Consider the following 24,383-nt stretch of genomic DNA (forward strand, 5'->3'; position numbering starts at 1 on the left):
GCATAATACACGAACCCTCCCGAGTGAAGCAAGCTTAGCTGGAGTCTGAGGAACTACCAGGCACTGTCTGGGACATCATTGGTCTTAGTGAGGTTTGAAGAATTGGGGAGCCTTGTACAGTGCAGTACAGTACAGAGCCTTGTACAGGCCACTCTTTGCTATAGAGGACTCCCAGATAAGAACGAATACGGGGTAGAACCTCTAATCCATAAGTATAAAGGGAAACATTGACGAATTCTACTGCATCAATGAAAGGGTAGCAGTAGTCGTAATAAAGCTAAATAGGAGATATAGAATAAAGCCTACGCTCCAACCTGCAATCGTAACGATGACGGAGTAAATCAGTTTTATGAAGATGTTGATAAGATATACTGTAGTAATGGTCGATTTCAACGCAAAAGCGGGGAAAAAGCAGGCTGGTGAACAAGCAAATGGTAACAATGGCGTCGATTCTAGAAACACTAGAGATGTTGGTAGAATTCGCGGAAAGGAATAAGCTGGGAATAATGAACACCTTCTTCAGGAAGCGTAGCAAAAAATGTGGACCTGGAAAGCCCCAATGGAGAAGCAAGAAGTGAAATAGATTTTATACTTTCTGCCTATACCAACATGGTGCAGGATGTAGAAGTGTAAGGTAGGGTAAAATGCAGTGATCATAGGTTAGTGAGGTCTAGGATTTACTTCAATATGAAGAAAAAGTAAAATTAGTCAAGAAGGAACAGAAAGAGAGAGAGAAGTTTAATGATACGAAACGCAGAGAGGTCGGCCTGAGGTGTATTCCTCTAGCCAGCTACTCCGCGTTGGGGGAAGAGGGAAAGAAAGATTGAAGAAAGAGGCACATGATGGTTGACGATGACCAGAGAAAGGGGATGTAAAACATATGGCAAGCAATTTGGCATGCTCAAAGCCTACAGTCCAGTGCGGTATTTTTTAAAAAGTTCAGTAACGCCTGAATGGCCTTGAAACTCGATTGAGCGTCTGGCCAAGGGCCCAAAATAACGTCTTCCGACAACGGTGGGTTCTCGAGACGCGTAAGGTCATTGTTCAACTTTTGACGTTCTTCCACGTACTTAGGGCAGTCACAAAGCACATGACCTATAGTCTAATTAACAATGCACAACTCAGTCTGGAGAGTCAGTGCGTCGCATGAGGTGCACGTATCCGCGCGTGAACGCTACCCCAGTCTTAGTCTGTGCAGAAGACTGGCACAGCTGCGTTGAATTTTTTTTCGGTGGTAGCCTAAATTTCAAGGTAGGGTCCAATCTCTGGAGTCGTCTGTGGCTATTATCCGGATTGTGCCAGTGCTTTTCTGTCGATTTTCGGATGACACTGGAGAGGAGGCAGTTGGCGTCCGCTCTTGAAGAAGCAATTGCAAGCAGTAACTCTGGTTCTTCGAGTGCTTTCTTCGCTTCGGCATCGGCCAGTTTGTTGCCGTGTATACCACGGTGACTGGGAATCCACTGAAATGTGATGTGGTGGCCGTTTTCTTGCGCTAAAGTGTAGAGATCGGCAGTTTGAATCGCCAACATTCTGTAAGTGCTTTCTTTCAACACCACTATAAGTAGTTGCAGAGCCGATTTTGCGTCACTGAAAACTGTCTATACTTGAGGAGGCTGTCGCGAAATATATTGAATGGCCTCTCTGATCGCCACTTGTTCCGTAGATGTTGCAGTCGTCTTCTTACACAGACGAAACCGTCGAATGAATTGATGCGCAGGCACAACGAAAGACGCACCAGACGCATACGACGAGACTGATCCGTTTGTATACACATTCACCGAGGAGTCATATTCTTTCGACATATATTCAAGTGTTAAATGTCTGAGGCCGACGGTAGGTATTCGCGATTTTTTAGAAATTCTGGCAATAGATAGACGTACCCGTATTTTGGACATTACCCATGGGGACATACGCGGAAGGTCAGCTGGGGCAAATTATGATGGTATGACAGATTCTTGGCGTTTAGTAGCACTTGAAAAAGTGGACTGCGGCCGTATGTCGGGAAGTGTCGATAAGGGGTGGCGTCTATGACGGCACAGCGCTCTGAGGAATACTCGAAGAGGTTCGCATCGTAGATAGACAGGTAAAGGCGTGACGCGAGCCTCCTCAATTGTTCCATAGGTTGAGATGCCACGTGGAATACCGATACATGTTTTCAGCATCTGTGCCTGGGTACTTTCCAGCGTACGCAAACATCAGCGGCTCATATTTGATAAAAATGGCAGGCTATACCGAATATAGCCGACGTAGAGAGCCTGGTACAGCCGGAGTAGCGAATTCTCATATGGACCCCCCTTCATGCCGGCCAGAAAGCGAAAAACTTGAGCAAGCCCAGTTAATTTTTTCTTTAACATTGCCGCATGCTTCGACCATGAAACACCGTGGTCAATGACAATGCCGAGATATCTGTGGTGGGTCACATATGGGACGACATTGCCATTGACCATAATTGGATGCCAACACATAAGCTTCCATGTGAGCGCTATCACAGCGCACTTATCTGGGGCCAGTTGCAGTCCTTGGCACTGTAAGTACTGAGACGGTAAAGAAACAGCTCGCAGCAATCTTGCATGAATTTGCGGTCACCTGACTGCAGAAGCCCATATGCATTTGTCGTCTGCGTAGGTAATGATGCGTACTGTATCAGGAATTATTTCGACAAGGCCAAAAAGGGAAAAATTGAAAAGAGTTGGGCTGAGCACTCCTTCAGACACTCCACGGACCACAACGTGTCTTCTCGTTTCGCCATCGTTCGTGGACACGAAGACTGTGCGACCATCTAGGTTATTTTTAATCCACATATAGAGACGGCCGCCGATGCCCAAATTACAGAGGGCATCAAGAATGGCTTCGTGCAGTACATTGTCATAGGCTCCTTTTATGTCTAAGAAAACTGCTCCTACAAGTAGGTGTCGACTTTTTTCGTGTTCGATCGTGGACACGAAATCAGTGACACGAGATCGTGGACACGAGATCAATCTATTATAGACCATCCGCGCCTAAATTCGGCCATCATTTCAGGATAAAGCTCATTATTTTCGATGAGCCATTCTAATCTAGTGAGCACCATCCTTTCCATCACCTTACCGACACAGCTAGCTAAACCTACTTGCCGGGAAGATGACATTTCGTAAGACAATTTTCCTGGCTTTAGGAGGGCCACCAAATGGCTGGTTTTTCACTGCTTCGGGACTGTACAGGATGACCACGTGGCGTTACAGTACGACAGCAAGACTTTACGACCTTCCACACCAATTCGAAATCCCACAGGTAACGCCGGAAGAAGTAAAGAAAGCCTTGGGAGATATGCAAAGGGGGAAGGCAGCTGGGGAGGATCAGATTACAGCAGATTTAATGAAGTATGGTGGGCAGATTGTTCTAGAGAAACTGGCCACCCTGTATACGAAATGCCTCATGACCTCGAGCGTACCGGAATCTTTCAAGAACGCTAACATAAACCTAATCCATAAGAAAGGGGACGCCAAAGACTTGAAAAATTATAGACCGATCAGCTTACCGTCCGTTGCCTACAAACTATTTACTAAGGTAATCGCAAATGGAATCAGAAACACCTTAGACTTCTGTCAAGCAAAGGACCAGGCAGGATTCCGTAAAGGCTACTCAACCATAGACCATATTCACACTATCAATCAGGTGATAGAGAAATGTGCGGAATATAACCAACCCTTATGTATAGCTTTCATTGATTACGAGAAAGCGTTTGATTCTGTCGAAACCTCAGCAGTCATGGAGGCATTGCGGAATCATGGTGTTGACGAGCCGTACGTAAAAATACTGAAATATATCTATAGCGGCTCCACAGCCACCGTAGTCCTCCATAAAGAAAGCAACAAAATCCCAATAAAGAAAGGCTTCAGGCAGGGAGATACGATCTCTCCAATGCTATTCACAGCCTGTTTACAGGAGTTATTCAGAGACCTGGATTAGGAAGAATTGGGGATAAAAGGTAATGGAGAATACCTTAGTAACTTGCGATTCGCTGATGATATTGCCTTGCTTAGTAACTCAGGAGACCAATTGCAATGCATGCTCACTGACCAGGAGAGGCAAAGCAGAAGAGTGGGTCTAAAAATTAATCTGTAGAAAACTAAAGTAATGTTTAACAGTCTCGGAAGCGAACAGCAATTTACAATAGGTAGCGAGGCACTGGAAGTGGTAAGGGAATACATCTACTTAGGGCAGGTAGTGACGGCGGATCCGGATCATGAAGCGGAAATAATCAGAAGGATAAGAATGGGCTGGGGTGCGGTTGGCAGGCATTCTCAGATCATAACAGCAGGTTGCCATTATCCCTCAAGAGAAAAGTGTATAATAGCTGCGTCTTACCAGTACTCACCTACGGGGCAGAAACCTGGAGGCTTACGAAAAGGGTTCTACTCAAATTGAGGACGCCGCAAAGAGCTATGGAAAGAAGAATGATAGGTGTAACGTTAAGGAATAAGAAAAGAGCAGATTGGGTGATGGAACAAACGCCAGTTAATGACATCTTAGTTGAAATCAAGAAAAAGAAATGGGCATGGGCAGGACATGTAATGAGGAGGGAAGATAACCGATGGTCATTAAGGGTTACGGACTGGATTCCAAGGGAAGGAAAGCGTAGCAGGGGGCGGCAGAAAGTTAGGTGGGCGGATGAGATTAAGAAGTTTGCAGGGACGGTATGGCCACAATTAGTACATGACCGGGCTTGTTGGAGAAGTATGGGAGAGGCCTTTGCCCTGCAGTGGGCGTAACCAGGCTGATGATGATGATGATGACACCAAGGTGGCACAGAACAGTATATGAAATACCGTGAGGTCCAGGTGCAGAAGATCATCTCGAAGCAGCAAGTGCAACTTCAGATTCCCGCATCGTGAAAGGAAGGTCAAGACAAGCATCTTTAGGAGGTGGCACGGGTCGATCCAATGTTGGACATGTTGAAATATAGGCACGGCTTACTCTCTTACAGAAGGCTTCGGCAAACTGCACTTCCGTAAGAGATTGGTCGAAGGACGAAGACCTCTCCCTGCGATCTCCAATTACCCCTGTCCTGCGCCAACCGATTCTAACTAGCACACGCAAATTTCCTAATTTCTTCGCACCATCTAGTCTTCTGCCGTCCTCTACTGCGCTTCCTTTCTCTTCGCACCCATTTTGCCCCATAATGGCCCAACGCTTATCTAGTCTGCGCATTAAATAACCTGCCCAGCGCCATTTATGTCTCTTAATGTCTATTAGAATATCGTGTATACCCGTTTGCTCTCTGATCCAAACCGCTCTCTTTCTGTGTCTTAAAGTTATGCCTATAATTCTTCGTTGCATCGCTCTTTGCGCGGTCCTTAACTTATTCTCAAGCTTCTTTGTCAGCCTCCAAGTCTCCGCGCCGTAAGTCAGCACCGGTAAAGTGCACTGATTGTATACTTTCCTTTTCAATTATAACGGTATAGGCATAGTCAGGAGCTCACGATGTCTGCCGTGCGCGATCCAACCCATTTTTATGGTTCTGTGAATTTTCTACTCATGGTCAGGGTTTCCTGTGATTAGTTGACCTAGGTAAAGTACTCCTCCACATACTCTAGAGGTTGACTTGCGATCTTGAAATCTTGTTTCTTTGCCAGGTTATTTATCATTATCTTCTGCATATTAATCTTCAGCCCCACTCTTACACTCTCCCTGTTAAGGTCCTCAATCATTTGTTGTAAATCGTCTGCATTGTTTGCTGAATAGAACAACGTCATCGGCAACCCGAATATTGTTGTGGTATTCGCCATCAATGTTTACTCCTAAGCCTTCCCAGTTTAATAGCTTTAATAGTTCTAAGCACGCAGTGAATAGCATTGGATAGATTCTGTATCCTTGTCTGACCCCTATCTTTGTAGGTGTCTTCCCACTTTTCTTATGTAGAATTAAGGTGGCTGTGGAATCTCTGTAGAATTTTCCACAGTATTTACGTAAGCGGTGTGCACTCCTTGATTACGCATTGCCTATATGACTGCTGGTACCTCTACTTAATCAAATGCTTTTTTCGTAATCTATGAAAGCCATATAAATACGCTTAAGGCACGTTCGCACCGAAGGCGAAGCGGACAAGCGGGCAAGCGGATCCTGCCAAGCGGCCGCGGATTTTCTGCTCTGCGGGAAATACGCGGCCGCTTGGCCGGATCGCGCCCGGGCCGATTTTTTTCCGCGCGGATAAGTTGACCGCTTCGGCCGCAGCAAATCAGAACCCGACACTGCGGAAGCGCTGGTGAAGGAATGTAAACGAATGTCTTTCTCTGGGCTTTTCGCTTCTGTTATTCAAAAGCGTCAAAACGGCAAGTTGGGCCAGTTGGTTGGGATTTATAGTAAGGTTTGTTACAGCGCAACACAAGGCAAGGACAAAAGAAGGTATAAAACGACGACACGCAGCCGTGTCGTCGCTTTATACCTTCTTTTGTCCTTGTCTTATGTTGCGCTGTAACAAATCTTGAAAATCGACGAGACAAGTGGCGAGAAAAATGCCAGCGATCTCGTCGTCTTCGTCTGAGCTCATGGTTTTGCAGAAGTAGATAGCGGACGGGAGCGCGCCGACCTACGAATGAAGAAATATCGGAAGTGCGCGCACAAGCCCAAAGTGCCGCGAGATGGCGGCACATCCCTGAAATCGCTAAAGAAATTGTGAGATGCCCCGCCTTCCTGGCGGCGTGGATAGCCAGACAACGCGGCCGGTCTGAACAGGCGCGGGCGCTCGCCGCCTCGCCGCTTTGAAAATCCGCTTGTCCACTTAGACGCTCCGCTTTCGGTGTGAATGTGCCTTTATTGTACTCGGCGGATTTCTCGTTTATTTCTCACTGATTTCAGGCTGCGTCGATTTTTAACGGCTTCTTCAGTCTTTCTCACGTTGTAATTTCTAATGTCACCGAAAAAAGTTAAAAAGGTTAGAAAAGCTTGTAAAAGAATAATTCAATAAAACCTTTATTAGTACAGTAAATGTTATGAAAGCTGTGAATCAATGAAATAGAAAGCCTAATAAATATTGCTACGAGGTGCTGTAGGTGGTGGTGATAAATTTTATTGAAAGGGGGAAGGAGAAGGGAAAGGGGCTGAGGGATCAGGCTCAAGTAAGGCCCTAGGCCTGCTTGGCCTTCCCCGCCCAGTCCATCAGTACAAGCTGTCGGTCGACGTCCCCGGCCCTGAGCCAGGCGGTCCAGTCGGTCTCGAAGCGGTCTGGGGGATGAGAAATCGGGAGCGAGGTGCATTCCCACATTACGTGTGTGTGTACCCCACTTTGTGAACAGAGCCCAAACAGGTCGCTTTCCTTGCCCCCTGTGATTTTGTTAATGTACTTTGGGTGTGGATATGTGTTTGGGCTGCAGTAGCGAACGATGATGAGCGGACTGCCGAAGACGACGATCGCCGATAGTCGTGCGCACGGGCTCCATCTTGTATGCCTGTCTTCTGCCCGTTATATATATCTTTAAATATATTGTCAAGCGTCTTTTCTCGCCCTAACATTTTGGTGGAGAGTGCGGTTTTTTCAAGTTTCAAGACGAATTTACGCAGCGAACGCTCCTTGGCGGCATCTACAATGCCAGCGCAAGGCAGGGACAAGAATGCTGCGAGCAGGTCACCAACCGTGCCTCAACCATCCGCCGCCAACCGCTTCCGCACAAGGTTCCAAACAAGAAACTTGCAAGCAATAGCATCATGACAAACAGCTGAGGTGGTGGCACTATTCTAAAGCTTATGTTGAATTGCAATGGCAGATCGCGAGCGCTCGGCTGGATCATGAACGGAGCGCGTCGCTCATACTGAGAGTGCTCGCGCCAAATCTGCGAATGGAAAGCGTGTGCTCCCGCGTGGGCGCTTAGAACAGGGAAATTAAGTGAGAGGGCGCTAGACTAGAGGTGAATCGGGTAGGCGTCATCACCATCACTACCACCATCTGGATCATCTCAACATTCCGTGAGTTAGTTTTGCTTCTCTTTCAGAAGAACCATCCCTTGAGTTGGAACTTATAGTGTCTGTCCAGCAGCAGGAACAAAAACGCACGGCGCGACGCAGCGTCCTTGTGTTCCATGTCGTCCATAGTTGTCCGCAACCGGAAACAGACGACCTTGGCAGAAAGCAGAGGCGGGTAAAGGAAATACGTCACGCAGACATTCGGTCAAATCTGCCGATTTGGCGGAGCAATTATTTTTGCTCCGCAGAGGGATCCGGAATCGGTGGCTGGTCCCAATCTGCCATTGGAACACACAACTTACGCGCTCTCATTCTGCCATTGGAATAGGATTGCTTCATGCAGAGCAGAAAAACTTGATCTGGATCTACCATTGAAATTCGACATTAGTTCTCACTTATGTTGTCGCATGGTGGTGACCGATATGCTCACGAAGGTTTGGGTCATTAAAATTTCAAGTGAGGAGTGACGGTTGCATAAATGCAACGTCTTCATCTGCCTCTGTCAGCAAGTTAAGCACATGTAGCGGGTTGAGCTATGTGACTATGTGATTATGACTATGTGATAGCCGTAAGCGATGCTTTCGCGTCCACTCCGCTACCGCACATCTCTTTTTCCACACCTCCGCAGCGACCTGATGACATCAACGCTTGCGCCAACCATTCTGTGCGACACCGTTCCCTCGACCGTTCCCTCGCCCGTTCTGAGGAGTTTTCCAATGATATCGGATGGCAAACAGTTGCTGCCAGGCGCTCCGGAGCCAAATCAGCGCCCGTAGAGCGAGTTGGTGCCATTCCCACCGGCGCTAATGACAACGTGGCCGCCAAGGGTAGTCAAGACCGTGGCAGCGCTGAAGCAAAGATTATGCGGGGTGGAAGGATGCCTCCGCTGCTCAAAGAAGACGCGAAGGTCATCGTCAGGCCGAAGGGAGCTTTGAACATAACCAAGGTGGGCCTGACAATTGTGGCCGAGGATATGTGGAACGTGGTCGGTTTCGACCCGGCGAAGCGGGATTCGGACACAATGCGTCCGAATTTCCAACAAAATATCATGGTAGTCAGCACCTGCAGCCGAGAGAACGCGACCCGCTACGTCAGGATCGAGGGTATCGCTGTCGTCGGTCAGCAGCACGAGGTGAACGCGTACGAAGCGACGCCCCAATCCAAGTGCATAGGCATATTTTTGAGCCCCTCAAAGTGAAAAAAACAACAACCTAAATCAAAAGGAGGGATACCTGCACCACCAAGATATAGCAAGCTTAAGCCAATCTAAAGCAAATGAAGCGGGGCATAAACCCAAAGTGCAGTTTGAGAAAAAGCCAATTAAAGAAAAACGAAGTAAGCCGACTTAGAAGGAATACATATTAAGAATAGGGATAGGCTTACACGCACCGCTTTTTCCTGTCACTTGGGAGCTGCATGGTGGCTCTTCTCCTTTGTACTTCTTGCTGTCTGGTGCATCTGCCTGCTCTCTATCCCTCGGTCTCTGGACCTGACGCTAGTGCCGGTTCGCCAATGCGCAGCCGTTTTCCCTCATCCAACCTCATCCGTTTTTGTTCGTTTTCTGTTGCTTTTATTCAACATTGCCATCCTTTATTTCTTGTGGGTATCACTCTCTCCTTTCGTTCTCTCCTCTTTCTTCCTTTCTTTCTTCTTTCTTTTCCTTTTGTCCCTCAATTTCTCTCTCCTCTTCACTTCGTTCATTTTGCCTTCCTTCATTGCTGTTATCTCCACTCCTATAATCATTCTGATGCTCTCTCCCCCCTTTTCACACGTCACACATGGCTCACAACACACCTATTAAATTTCTGCAGGCAATTCTGGCGCATTCCCGCCAACCAACATTGTTGTTGTCGGATTTTATTATGCAGCACCAAATTGACTTCGTTATTATTTCCGAACCGTATACACGAGGCAACTCTCTGCCGTACCATCCTCACTCACACGTCACTTTCGCCCCACCATTTGAGCCGCGCTTGGCTCTCTTAGCACACTAACATAAATACGATCTATTCCTAGTACATGCCCATATTGTCTATGTCATTACCTCCTGTGTCGACCCTTCTGTCTCTTTTGTCTCATTCTTGCAGTTTACGCTCCCCCACACGAACCACTGGAACCCTTTTTGATGCCTTACAGTCTCACTTGTCCCATATCACTCAGCCATTTGTGGTGATGGCTGGAGTCTTTAATGCCAAGCACTGACTGTGGGGTCTAATGCATGGATCGTGACATCTGTGGCGCGCAGCTCACACAATTTGCTGCCGCAAACAATTTAAAAGCTTTAAATGATCCACGCTCGCCGCCTACTTTCCAATCCCACCTTGCAGAAAGTTGGATCAATGTCTCATTTACGTCGGTTCCTCTCGCCTCATGCGGCTACAGCTCGTCGGTAGACGAGTCCGAAACGCTCTCCGACCATAAATATATTCTGTTTTCGTTTTTTATACGTACTAAACCTCGGCAAGAACTCTTAACCATATCGACTACGTATGATCTCCTGCAGTCACGCACCACTTCCCCTTGGTTCTCAATGATTCAACAGACGACTCTGTTATCACCCGACGCAGTTGATTTGGTTTTAGCAAAATTTTATGCTCTCTTTGACCAGCTTTACCGTCTCCATTATCGCTGGATTAAACCACGCCCTACGCCGACTAATCCTTGGTGTACTCCCCAGCTCACTGTTGAACGCAATCGCATTCGTGCTGTCAGTCGGCGCTTCCAACGCACTACTGATCCTCTCCTTCGGCAGACGTTTAAGGATCAATATTATGATGCTCATTGTATCAGGTAGATAAGCCGAAATAATAAGTGCCTGCGTGTAGCATCTTCGGCGCATGCTCGCCACTTGTGTGCCCTTTCCTGTACTGGGTATAAAACGAGCACGAATAAATGCTGGGGTGTCTTCGTTTGCTGAGAACTGGTCCAGGCTGTTACTCTGTCGACACTACAAACGATACATGGTGTCAGAAGTCACGCCCATAGTGCTCGGGCACGGTAAAGCAGCATGGAACTTGTGAAGCCACCAGAGCCGCTACATTTCACCGGCGAAATCAGTAAGCAATGGAAGCTTTTCAAACAAAAGTTTGAACTTTTCTTGGTTGCCTCCGTGCCCGACAAGAAGCCTCGACCGGATGCCTCAAAGATTGCTTTACTGCTAACCGTGGCAGGTGACGACACACTGGAAATTTACAACAACTTCACCTTCGGGGACGATGAGAGCCGGGAAAGTTACGCAACTGTCATAGCCAAGTTCGACACCTACTGCGCAGAACAGCTGAATGAAGTGCACGAGCGCTACCTCTTTAGGCAACGCGTCCAAGCTCAAGGTGAGCCGGTTGAACAGTTTGTCAGAGAGCTCAGGAAGATGTCTCGTTCATGCAACTTTGGCACCATGGCAGAGTCGTTCATACGTGACCAAATAGTTTTTGGTACAAATGATGACAAAGTAAGGCAAAAGTTGCTGCAGGATAAGACGTTGACCTTGGCTAAAGCGGAAGAAGTTTGCAAGGCTGCGGAAATGACTGCCGCGCAAAACGAAATCTGGTCTCGAGAACAAAGACAGAATGACGCTGTCAAACTACGGGAGCGTACGAAGCAGCAGCAGTGCGATGAACGACCTGCAATGTTCAAGTGCCGGAGGTGTGGACGTACGCACGGTCCGAGAAGCTGCCCTGCATTTGGCAAAGTGTGCAGAAAATGCCAAGGGAAGAATGATTTTGCTGTCCGTTGCAAGGTGAATAGACAAGTTAGGGAAGTGTGGAGCAGCGAAGATGGCGAAGAGGAATTTGACATCCTTGATGTATCTATCAACAGCGTTGGACGATCGCGTGACCGTGACTGGGTGGTCAGAGCGCAAGTTGCGGACACGACAATAGACTTCAAAGTTGACACAGGATCGCAAGCTAACCTCGTGCCATTCTCTGCCTACAAAAAACTGCAGCCGAGGGTACCCTTGGCTAGAAGCAACTGTGTCCTACGATCTTTCAACGGAGGAGTCATCAAGCATCTCGGAGTCATGACTACCACGGTGGCCGTCGGAAGCAAGACGGCAAAGATTAATTTCTTCATCGTGAAGAAGAACCGTCATGCCATACTTGGACTGCGAGCCAGCGAACTGCTTGGACTGTTCTCGCGCACCGTAAACGACATCGGAACAAGCAATAGCGAGGCAGTTGTCCAAGAGTTTCAACAACTTTTTTCTGGGACTGGATGTATCAAGCGACCATACCGCATGGTTCTTAAAGAAGATGCGGTGCCAGTCGTCCAGACAGCCCGCCGTGTGCCCCTTTCCTTGAAAGAGCCTCTGCGCGAAGAACTTGACCGCATGGTCAAAGCCGGCATTATAGCCAAGCAAGACCAGCCGACGGACTGGGTGAGTCCTCTAGTTATCGTCCGAAAAAAGGACGGAAAACTACGGTTATGCATGGACCCGAGGAAAATTAATGACAACCTCAAGCGCGAGCACTATGAGATGCCGCGTCGAGAAGATATTGAATCGGAACTAGCTGGAGCACGTTTTTTTTTCGCGCCTTGACGCCAACTCGGGGTTTCACCAGATACCGCTGCATGATGAAACGTCAACAATTTGTACGTTCGCGACTCCCTTCGGTCGTTACCGCTTTCTGAGGCTGCCCTTCGGTATAGCGTCCGCCCCAGAAGTGTTTCAAAAGGCTCTTAGCGAAATATTCGAAACACTGCCAGGAGTGCGAGTGTACGTTGATGACGTCATCGTGTGGGGTGCGACAAGAAAAGAGCACGATCAGAGGTTACGAGCGGTACTAGAAGCAGCACCGAAAGCGGGTCTAACGTTTAATGCAGACAAGTGCAGCATTGGCGTGCGCAAGATTTTTTTTCTTGGCGACGTTATTGCGGCAGACGGCATACGCCCAAATCCTACCCTGGTCAGTTCTCTGTTAAGTATGCCACCGCCGACTGACAAGCAAGCAGTGCAGCGCATGCTCGGTGTCGTAAACTATTTGTCGAAGTTCCTGCCATCAATTACGGACCGAACGAAACTGCTTCGCGACTTTATAAAGAAAGACCGTATCTTTGAGTGGACGGAAAACCATGCGAAAGAATGGAAAATGATTTGTGACAGTCTGAGCAAAGATCCTGTGCTGGCGATTTTCGATCCTAAACGGATTACGAAGATAACATCCGATGCTTCGCAAAATGGAATAGGCTCGGCTCTCTGGCAGCTTCATGAGGGTTCTTGGAAGCCCATCGCTTACGCCTCACGCGTCTTAACCGAAGCGCAACGTAGATATTCCCAGATAGAAAAAGAGGCTATGGCTGTTGTCCTCGAGACAGACCATCGACCCTTAATAGCTATCTCGGAGAAGCCGATTGGAGAAATGCCGCCCAGACTGCAGCGATTTTTTCTTCGCTTGCTTAGATACCACTACAAACTCCAATTGGTTCCAGGTAAACGCTTGGTGGTCGCTGACATGCTGTCTCGAGCGTCCGTCGAAAGCCCAGAAGCAAACATCGACGATGACGTGGAAGTTCACGCGGTAAGCGTTTTGTCATCACTTGTCAGCGAGGAAACTTTGAAGCGCTTGGCAGAAGAAACTAGCAAGGACGCCTACTTGAGTCAAGTCATTCATTGCGTGGAAAGCAATCGTCCAGTCCCTGGGACACTAAAATCCTTCGGAGGTGAATTGGTTGTCTTGAGTGGTGTGTTGCTTAAGGGATGCAAGGTGGTGATACCGTCAAGCATGCGCCCTGAGCTACTTCGAAGAATTCTCGAAGGCCACTTGGGAATAAATAAATGCAAATCACGAGCACGTAAGCTGCTGTTTTGGCCTGGTCTCAATGCTGACATTGAAGCACACATCAAGAAGTGTGCAGTCTGCCAGAAGTATGCATATCGGCAGCAAAGTGAACCGCTCATAGACCGCCCAGTGCCTGAACATGCATGGTACCGAGTAGGTGTTGATATTTTTCAGTGGGCCGGAAAATCGTACCTGTGTGCTTTTGACGCATTATCCAACTTTCCGGAGGTGGAACTTCTAAGTGATACAACGACGGCCACAGTTGTGCAAAAGCTCAGCGCAGTGTTTGCACGGTATGGAATACCTATAGAAGTGTGCACCGACAATGGTCCGCAGTTTGCGAGCCATGAGTTTTCACTGTTTGCCAAGAAGTACGATTTTAAACACATTATGTCGAGCCCGCGGTTTCCTCGCTCGAATGGCCTCGCAGAAAAAGGCGTTCAAATAGTAAAGCGAATATTAAAGAAGACGTCGGAGATGAACGATGATTTGTGGCTTGGATTACTCACTTACAGGAGCGGTCCGCTAGAAGACGGTCAGTCACCTGGAGAGTTGCTTCAGGGCAGACGACTTCGCACAACTCTCCCAGACTTCAGCGAAGCTCACAGACAGTCGGTAAAGAAACATGAACAGTACCGAACCCCAAGACGCAGTCTGGCATCGCTACAAAAAGGCCAGGTCGTCAGAGTACGAGGAGACTCGTGGTCGCCGAAAGCAAAGATTCTTAATGCAACTGCCCAACCAAGGTCGTACCAGGTCGCCACCGAAGACGGCGTCGTCTTGCGACGCAACCGACATCTCATGGCTACGGCTGAGCCTTTCAGCATTGCGCCTAGTGATGACGACATACCAGACGACAGCCACGGGAACGGGTCCCCGTGCCAGGTCCAACCAAACAACGAAAGTGCTCCCGCCATTACGCCACCGACACGAGAACCAAGAAGATCCCAGCGCGAAAAAAGACAACCACAGCGGTTGCGATATGACGACAATTTCGTGCAAGTTCCGTGAGCTCTAAACCTTCTGAACTGCGTACGCAAACTTTAATCGGTGACGGTGCTGTGTATTCTTCTGAGCTCATTTGTTCGTTAAAACGTTAAAATTGTTTATTTTCCTTCCAAGAAAGGAAGATGTGTCAGGTAGATAAGCCGAAATGATACGTGCCTGCGTGTAGCATCTTCGGCGCATGCTCGCCACTTGTGTGCCCTTTCCTGTACTGGGCATAAAACGAGCACGAATAAATGCTGGGGTGTCTTCGTTTGCTGAGAACTGGTCCAGGCTGTTACTCTGTCGACACTACAAACGATACACTCATGCCACTTATAAAATGCATATCGATCGTGCCAAATATGCTGCTTCAAAATCTATCTGCTCAGATCTTCCTAAACGCAATGTTTTCGGCCTTCCTTTCCACTCTCTTTGGTAAACTCTGTCGCACCAATCAGATCCCCTCCTTCGTTTTACCTGATGGTTGTTCTACGTGCAGTGTGATGGATTCTGCCCGCTTTCTCCTTACCGTACAGGTTTCTCAGGACTCCCCCTCAGCAGATGATGGTGACCACATTCACTTGCGTACTGTTACCGACACGCCTTACTCCTCCAGGACTACCGACTTTCTTTTCACCACTGGCGAGATCGAACATGCCCCAAATTCTAGCAACACCAACGCTACCCCAGACCTTGATGTGCTTACGCTTCCAATGCTCAAAACACTTCTTTCCCAGCATCCGACCTTTTTCCTCTTTATGTTTAATCAATGTTTATATTTATTTTATTTCCCTGCTCATTGGCGTAAGGGACGTGTTATTGCGAAACCAAACCGCCTTTCTGACTCTCCCTCATCCTACCGGCCTATTGTTGTGAACTCATTATTTGGCAAAATTCTCGAACATCTCCTAAATTCCCGACTCCACTTCTTTCTTTGTTCCAATAACTTACTTCATCAGCATCAATTTGGTTTTACGCATGGGAAGAGTCCGCCCACCACTTTATACCGGCTTCGGAAAACTTTAGACACCTATAAGGATATGAAACTCCGCACCATTCTCATAAGCTTCGATTTCAAAGGGGCTCTCGACAGTGCCTGATACCCGGTCGCTCTTTACTTCTTAAGCACCCACAACTGTCCTTCTAACCCGCCGCGGTTGCTCAGTGGCTATGGTGTTAGGCTGCTGAGCACGAGGTCGCGGGATCGAATCCCGGCCACGGCGGCCGCATTTCGATGGGGGCGAAATGCGAAAACACCCGTGTACTTAGATTTAGGTGCACGTTAAAGAACCCCAGGTGGTCAAAATTTCCGGAGTCCCCCACTACGGCGTGCCTCATAATCAGAAAGTGGTTTTGGCACGTAAAACCCCATATATTAAAAAAAACTGTCCTTCTATCCTGTACCATCTCATGAAATCATTCTTAGAGAATCGCTTGGTTACTTTCCGGTCACAAGCTGGTGAGGTGTCTGCCACGTCTACATTGGGCAGCCCTCAAGGGTCACCTCTTAGTCCACTGCTGTGGAACATCGTTATCTACGGTATACTGGACCTCCCCTTTTCCCCGGACATGTTTGCGCAGGCTTGCGCCGATGACACTGTTATCGTGCTGTCTGCAGCCAATCGTCGTGACTTACAAAAGAAAGTGTCTCTCACACTCAATCTCATTTTGACCTGGGCAAAGCGCACTAAACTCACTATAAGTATTCACGAATCGTATTTCCTTTCCTTCCCCAATAGTCACTTCTCTTCCTCTTCACGCACCCGTCTTCGCATTGTTCGTCTTAACGGTATCGCCCTTAAATCTCAGTCCAGTATTAAAATTCTTGGCGCCATCTTTGACAGACATCGTCTTCAATGCGCACTTAACCTATCTTCGTACCAAAACGAATCTTCTCTTTTCTCGTCTTCTCCTGCTCCTTAGAATGCACCCTATTCGATGCCCCATGCCACTCTCCATCTCCTCTATCATCACGTTCTGCTTCCTTCCTTAACATAAGCTTCCCCTGTCTTGCGGCTGACTTTTCCAACTTCGCCATTTAAACTCAAAATTGCATCTATACACCGTACTCTTCTTACCATCACCGGCGCTTTTCGTACGTCGCGTACCTCGTCTCTCCAGGTTTTGGCTAATCTCCTACCCCTCCCCATTGAACTGGACCGTTTAAATGCACACTTTTCTTCATTCGCGCTCAAGGTCCTTACCTTCTATAGCCTTGTCACTTACCACCCGTCGCTTATCCAGTACTCTCCGAACCCTTGGGAGTTTCAACCGAGCCTCAAAGAGCATCTTTTTTAATCATCGTCTTGCCCTCCATGAGGGCAAGACGATGATAAAAAACCGTAACCGCTCTCGTGGTATACCACCTGTATACTGATGGCTTCTATATTTCTCACTCTGCTGGCGCTGATTTCCTACTTTATAACCCGTATGGCCACATCACTAAGGTCGGCAGGTATAAACGTATTGGTGCCACTTATTCTTATGCCACTGAAACTGTCGCATTATTAGAGGCACGAGCCTACAACCGGACTCTACCTCATACTACCTCTCTGCAAATTTGCTCGGATTGTCTGTCATTACTGCATTGAATACTTTAACAACCACTAATGTCTATATGCGGGACATCAAGCAGCTCCTTCTCTCCATTTCTACTTTTTCTATCCTTTTCATGTGCCTGCGCATCGGGGAGTCGATGGCAATGAGCTAGCGTACCTCTTTGCTAATTCCGTCGCCTCACATGGTTTATCTAGGTATCTACTTGCCACCCCTTCATCCATAAAGTCTAAGATGCGTGCCACTTCTTTCGCCCAGTGGAATATTTATTGGACACTAGAAAACAGTGATACAGGACTCTTTCAATGGATTAAGAACGTTACTTTCACACCTCTTTTGTTTGCGCCGAAAAAACCCGTCGTTCACCGCATAACCGCTCGTGGCCGCTTGCTTTATTTATTATTCCCGCTTTCATCTTTCGTTTCACAGTAATTGTGCATGTGGCACCCCTTGATCAGACTTGCAACACTAGTTCAACGTTTGTCCTCTCGCTGCTAGTATTGCTCGTTTCGTCAAGGACAATCACTAGCTTACTGTGACGCCTGCTCTTTATCACTCCCTTCTCACCGACACCGAAAAGGAGCATTCCTCACTCGCCTCTACCGCCTCATCTCTTCGTTAACTTTTCCTGACCCCTCATGATATGATCTTTCCTTCAGTCATTCATATTTCTGTCATCTGGGTTTTTTTTTCTTTTCCTTTTTTCTACTCCTCCTACCTTGCTCCTCGCCTTTCGCTCTATAATGTCCTTAGTCATGCCAACTAAGGTGGAGCTCGTCTCCAGGGGCACTATGTATGGTATGCCTGACCTCCCTACTCAGCCCCTTTCTTGTTTTCCGTACTTCTCCTGTCTTTATCCTTCGACACCTGTTCATTTTCCACTTAATGAAACTGTTTTGGTACAGATTTCAAGCCTCTTGCAGTTATGTAGTGGTGCTGCAGTCATGCGGACCGAGAGATCTGCTCCTGATGCCCGGTGAACTGTTGGACCAACCTGGGACCTCTGATGGGAACCGGTTGTACATCAACCAACATGCGCGATGCATCATGAAACTTCAGTGCATTTACCGTTGGGGTAGTCGATGGGGAGCTACGTTACGAATTGCGAGTGCGTTTTCAAGCCTATAGCAGTCATGCTGACCCGGACATCTGCTCCTGCTGCCCAGCAAACCCATGGATATGCCAGGGACCCCTCTGTTCCTGACCTCTCCTGTCGTCCTGATTTTTCTTTTTCTTCTTTCCCCTTTTCTTTTCTTTTGTTGTCGTTATTTTTCACCCTCTATTTCCTCCTTGCAATCTTTCTTAAGCTCTGTGCGATAATGAAGTGCTGGCGACGTGCAAAGCCGCAATCCGCGGCATCACACCGGGTGACCGCCCGGAGGAGCTCAACCGCAAGATTTTGAACTCGAAGAACCCGCTGGCCAAACGAATCAAGAGCACGGACACCGTGGTTGTGGCCTTCGACTGCTACAAGGTGCCAAACTACTTGTCGTACGGCGGTACGCTCGTCAAGTGCACCTTATATCGGAAGTAAGTGTAGGTGTGCTGCGCTTGTGGCTGCCTCGGACATCGAGCAGACGTCTGTCCCTCTCTGGACGAAGCCATGTGCAGGGGATGCGGCGTCGCCAATATGAACGAACAACAGAAGTGCGACCCCAAATGCAGGCTGTGTGGTGACGGATGCTACCTGCTACCAAGAATTGCAAACAGAGCTACGAGACGCCGTACCTCGTCAGACGTAGGCGCGGGGAGCTATCTCGAGCCAAGAAGCAAGTATCGGGTCTTCGCCATAGGTGCGCGACTGCTCCCAGCCATCGCCGGTCACTCCGGGACTCGCGCGAGCCCCAGGTCCAGGAGCCCCTCACCGCCTTACGGGCGCTATTCCAGGTCCAGGGAAAAATCCAGAGCCACTCCAGGAACTGCTCTGTCTCCAGGGCCCGATCTGGTTCCAGCGCCTGCCAGCAGAGAAAAAGAAAGTCGACCCTGTCCTGGGCCGATATCGTTGCTGGCGGTGGCGAAGCAAGACCCTCCGGGGGCCCACGCGACCCGCTTGCAGATCATGCTGCAGATCAGCAGATCAGCTGCGCCCGAGGTAGCGCGCCTTCAGAAGAAAAACTCGGACTTGAAAGAAATAGTCAGAAACATGGCTAGCGAAATGACAGAGATAAAGAAATTGGTAATCAGTCAGAGTGCTTAGCACAGGTGAGGTCACCCTAGGGGACCCGAAGAGAGGCCTAGGCGCGCTTGCCGATCGCATGGACGCCCTCGAGCGTAAGCTATACCAAGCACTACGCCCGCAACACCGATGCAGGTCGTTGTTCAGAGCGGATCGGGGGCTATAATGAGGGCTACGGGCACATAGGGGCGTCAGAGTGGGGGGCACTGTTTACATGCACCTGTGCTTACGTTACGAGTGGGTGCCACAGAAAATTTGTCTAATCATGGATAGTTCCAAAGAGGTGTTCTGAATTTGGCAATGGAACAGCAGGGTACTCCAATAAGAGGGCTCCATTGCAGCAATATTTTAGATCGCTAGCTAACAAACCACAGGTAATAGCATTGCAGGAAACTAGCGTTTCTGCCGCATCCCTGCCTGGTTATTGGGCCGTCTTCGTGCTGCCCGGAGGTCGGCGAGTAGGCACGTTAGTTGACAGGAGGCTTACGCACTTGTCTCACGACCTGGAGATGGCGAGTTGCAAGGTCGAATACGTCATGGCGGAGGTTCTGCTGAACACGAGACAACGCAACCAGCGGAGAAACAGCGTGCTGATACTCAACTTCTACAGCAATCCTAGGGAATCGCGACAGCAGTTCAAGACGATACTCAAGATGTCCGTCGACCTCGCCGGTACCCATCCCCTGGTCGTCGTTGGAGACTTCAACGCCCCGTATGGAGTGTGTGGATGCGTCTACGACATGAGCAAGGGCCGGAATCTGTGGCATAACGCCAACTATATGGATCTCACGCTTATCATGGACGTTCTCCACCCGAATCGGCAACTCTGTGAGCCGGGACACCACCCCCGATCTGGCGTTCGTGAAGATCATCGAGGGAGCCGGGTGAAGTAACCCCGCAATGGATTTTGGTCGCGACCATCACGTGCTCGAGACCCGCTTCGACGTCGCCCGAAATAAATCTAGAGAGTTCACGGGCACGGAATCGGACCTTTTTCGCAAGATCATCGGCAACAAAAGCGCAACCGTCTCCAAAGGCCTGGAAGACTGGTGCGAGCGAATCAAGAGTGACGCCGAGTCGTCCACTAAGAAGCTCGTCAGCGGCCTGCAGGCAGACAAGATGGACAGCAGGCTAGCCCATCTGATTGAGACCAAGCAGGCACTGCTCCTGCGACGTAAGGGACAAAGGTTCAATCGAAGATTCAGGAGAAAGGTCTCCGAGCTCAGCAAGGCCATCGAAGATCGCTGTCGGACCCTGGGCAAGCAGCAATGAGACGATGTCTGTGACTCGATCGACGGGAAGATGCGTAACAGCAAGTCCTGGGGCATGTTTAAACATCTCCTCAACGAAGGCAGCACAGGATCCAGTCACAGCTCCGTGAATTCCATCTTATCTCTTGAGTTGGAAACTTTCATCCTTCGTCGTTTCTTTATTAGGTGCTTTGTTATGTGGGAGAGCTTGCCTACTGGTTGCCTTGGTGCCTTGCCTCCCACTTCAGTTGCTGCCTCTGAAGGCAGTTTCACTTAAATTGCGCTGCTAATGTTTTAGTGTAGCTGTATACCCTACGCATCTACAAAATTTGTCGAGCCATTTCAGGGACCATTAAGCCGCACTATCTGCGGAATTCGCCGACGATAACAGGTCTGGCCCACTTTTGCCAGTATGCCAGGTTTGGCGTATAATTTGCCTAGAATGGAAGCAGAAAAATAGGCTAAGCCGAGATTCGGAAAAAATGAGTTGCGAAAGCGGTTGGACGTACCTTGAATTGAAGCATCCTTCTTTACTTGGTCTTAGAGCCGACCTTGAAGCTTTTTTTCCTACCTTCCTTCCTTCCGCCAGAAAGCCGCCATCTTATGTTAGACTTCAGTCTGACTAGCGATAGAGACTTCATATCTCGGGTACGTTCATAGGTTATATCTAGCTTTTCTAAGTATTTACACTCATTTGCAGCTTGGGAAACGGTCAAAATAGGAATTCGAGAGATATCATTCGAGATTAGCTCTGTCAGGTTGTTTTGCAAAAGAAGTGCAAAGAAAAAGATTTACCGAAGAGTCTTTATAACTATCATGAGCTGGGACAAGAAACACGTGGTGCAAGTAAAAAGGAAATCACCATTGTTAAAAGCCATCTTCAAACGCATGATGCGCTCCTATTCGCTCCCGTACAACCAGTGTCATGCACTCTGAAGGACCAAGGCGACAGGCAACACTTGATGTGCGTCGACGTGCAAATAGATAGTGTCCAAAACGCAAAGTCTGTGACGTGTTTCCGGCTCCGACAATCGTTTCTGCCGCATTGAACCAGCAAGCAAACAGCCTAAGATCCACGCTTTCAATCCAGAGAGCACCACCCTATGAAGCGTTCACTTGGACAACATTTATTCCAAGCATATCACAGAAATATATTCTAATGATGCGCTTGTCACAAATACGGAATATATACAAAGCTGTGCAGTTCTAACCACACGCCAAATTTTAATGTTTTGACAGATTTCGTCTCCTCAGCAAACCCCTTTGCACAGGGTGATTGTTCTGTTATTAGTGGTCAATTTGCCCAACAAGAAATAGAAGTTGCGATTGATCAGTTACCAATTTCTAAAACACCACGTCCTGATGAAATCTGCCGATAATTTTATAAAGCCTCGAAGTTTTTATTAAACCATGTTTTACTTCAAGTTTTTACTGCTAGTCTTGATAAAGATTGCCTACCACACTCATTTACCAGAAGTCATATTAATACCACAGCGTTAAGAACCCCGTGTCGCAAAAACTCCGTTGTCGGCGGAGTGTTCCATGGGCGAAAATTGCCGTATTTATTTTGAAATAGTATGTATCCGCCACGCCTTGCTATATGGCATGAGATATGTGCGGATTATATTGCCACACCATTCTATAACTAAAGCTGCTCATACTTTGTCTTGCATGCATGACAAAATTATTCCTCAGAATTTTGAGAATTACAGCCCACAAACAAATGTCATGAAACAAAATACCGACAGCCCATGTCCTATGTTTATTCTTCTCATACTACTTAAAATTGCGAAAGAATAACAAAAGCCTGAAAATAATGTAATATTTTTGTCGTGGCTGTGCTCTACTTCGGGGATTGGCCCACGCAACAGACCGTGTTTCTACCAGAAAGCTCGCCTTCGTGAGTAGTGTTCGCCGCCAGCGTTTCCCGTGAAACATTGCGGTTACATAAGCTGCAGTTGTCGGGAAGTGTGAAAAGCAGTCAGGGACCTTTGAATGCTATTGCGCTTCACTCTTAAAGGCCAAGCTTAAGCCTCCTCCAAGCTTTTATCTTAATGCCTCAAAGAGGTGACAAAGAAAAGATATGGTCTGCAGTATGCTGTAGACCCATTACATTGGCGAATGTAGGCTGCAAAATTTATGCAAAAGCCGTATCTAATCGACTCCGGCATAGAGTTTCTCTCTATATTACCTACAGGGAAATCTGGCGCTGCAGCGCTGTGGTATGCTTGGGAATGCCAGTATATTGTGACTTTGGATTAGCATCGTTCTCGGAGAGCCAGGCAAGCACCGTTCCGTCTGTCACAATGACTCATTTTCTACTAAAACTGCACGTAAAAAACTGTTTCAGCTTTTAGTATTAAACAAAAACATGTTTTGTTGAACTATGAGAGCTTGTTATTGCATGTACAATTATATGATACGTAGAACATATCAGCGGGGCGGTAAAGTTGGAGTACAGACGACAAGATTCGTGATCGTTTTGAAACAGTTTGTAGTTCTTTCTTGCTTTTCTTCCCTTCGTCATGCATTGCAGTAGATTAAAGATGCAATTTGCGTGAATGGAAACATTTTATGAAGATTTTACTTTAAGAACACGTTATTTGTGTGGCCATATCCACGTTTTAGACGAAGCCTCTTACAACCCCAGCCAACACAAACCTCGCACACACGTATAATGTCATTCCCATGACGGCACGGTGCCCCTTAAGAAACTCCCATAAACGGTGGCACTAGATTTCCCTCTAGGTGTTATAGTGAGAAACTCTATGGAGTCCAGCGTGTAATGTCTATACTGATTGGACCTCATCAGATGTGCGGATTAGAAGGCCATTCCATACAAACCAACCTACACCTGGACCCGACAGCTCTTCAGTACTGGTCATGCCACGTGACCACTTTGCACTGCGTCAGATCTATTTAGCAAAAGCACTTGATCGATTCCCGGCCACGGCAGCCGCATTTAGACGGGGGCGAAATGCAAGAACACCCGTGTACTTAGCATTAGGTGCACATTAAAGAACCCTAAGTGGTCCAGGTTATTCCGGAGTCCCCCACTACGGCGTGCCCCATAATAAGATTGTGGTTTTCGCACGTAAAGCCCCATAATTTATTATCTTTCGAGTGAACCAAGCCTTTCTTTTCGAACTTTTAGAATACGTAAATGTTGCCGCCATTGTTTACAAAGGCATTCACATGTGCTACAGTACTTGTTCTACACGTATCATTGTTAATGGTAATCTGTCTGAGCCTATGCATACATTCTTTCCTCTGTAAAACAGGGTTGTCTGTTATCGCCACTTCTATATGCCCTTTATTTAGCCATGGTGTATAAAAATTTTCACCTGCAGTGACATTCTTGCTTTAACATTTTAACAACTTTAATTGAAAAGTGTGTAATTATTGCATTCTGCCGGCGTCAACATATTGGACAGAAACTTTGAGGTTAACAAAGGAGCTCGAGAACAAGTTACGGATGGCACAAACAGTGATGTAATGAAAAATGTCACGCGTAAAGTTAAGAGATGGGGAGAGAGTGGTGTGGATCAGAGGGCAAACAGGGATAGCTGATATTCTAGTTGGCATGGCGGGAAAAAATTGGAGCTTGACACGCTGTGCAATGCATAGGATGGATAAACGGTGTACCATTAGAGTTGCAGGATGGGTGCCAAGGAAAGAGGAGTGTAGTCGAGGACGGCA

At 47.8% G+C, this 24,383-nt stretch overlaps 1 protein-coding gene across 1 annotated transcript; it reads left to right on the forward strand.

The window, feature by feature from the left end:
- The first annotated feature begins 10,858 nt into the window (after positions 1-10,858).
- Positions 10,859-14,974, forward strand: LOC139048105 (uncharacterized). The gene is made up of 2 exons (XM_070522560.1): positions 10,859-12,313; positions 13,366-14,974. The coding sequence occupies exons 1-2, from the start codon at positions 10,946-10,948 to the stop codon at positions 13,456-13,458; spliced, it is 1,461 nt and encodes a 486-aa protein (XP_070378661.1). The 5' UTR covers positions 10,859-10,945; the 3' UTR covers positions 13,459-14,974.
- The last annotated feature ends 9,409 nt before the right edge of the window (positions 14,975-24,383 follow it).

The sequence above is a fragment of the Dermacentor albipictus genome, chromosome 7 (assembly GCF_038994185.2).
Source record: "Dermacentor albipictus isolate Rhodes 1998 colony chromosome 7, USDA_Dalb.pri_finalv2, whole genome shotgun sequence".
NCBI classification, from domain to species: Eukaryota; Metazoa; Arthropoda; class Arachnida; order Ixodida; family Ixodidae; genus Dermacentor; species Dermacentor albipictus.

Excerpts from the sequence above, each read along its gene's own strand:
- LOC139048105 (XM_070522560.1), top strand. The coding sequence starts at position 10,946 with ATGGAACTTGTGAAGCCACCAGAGCCGCTACATTTCACCGGCGAAATC. Across the intron at positions 12,314-13,365 it reads AAGACCAGCCGACGGACTGG|GTAAACGCTTGGTGGTCGCT; the intron begins GTGAGTCCTCTA and ends AATTGGTTCCAG.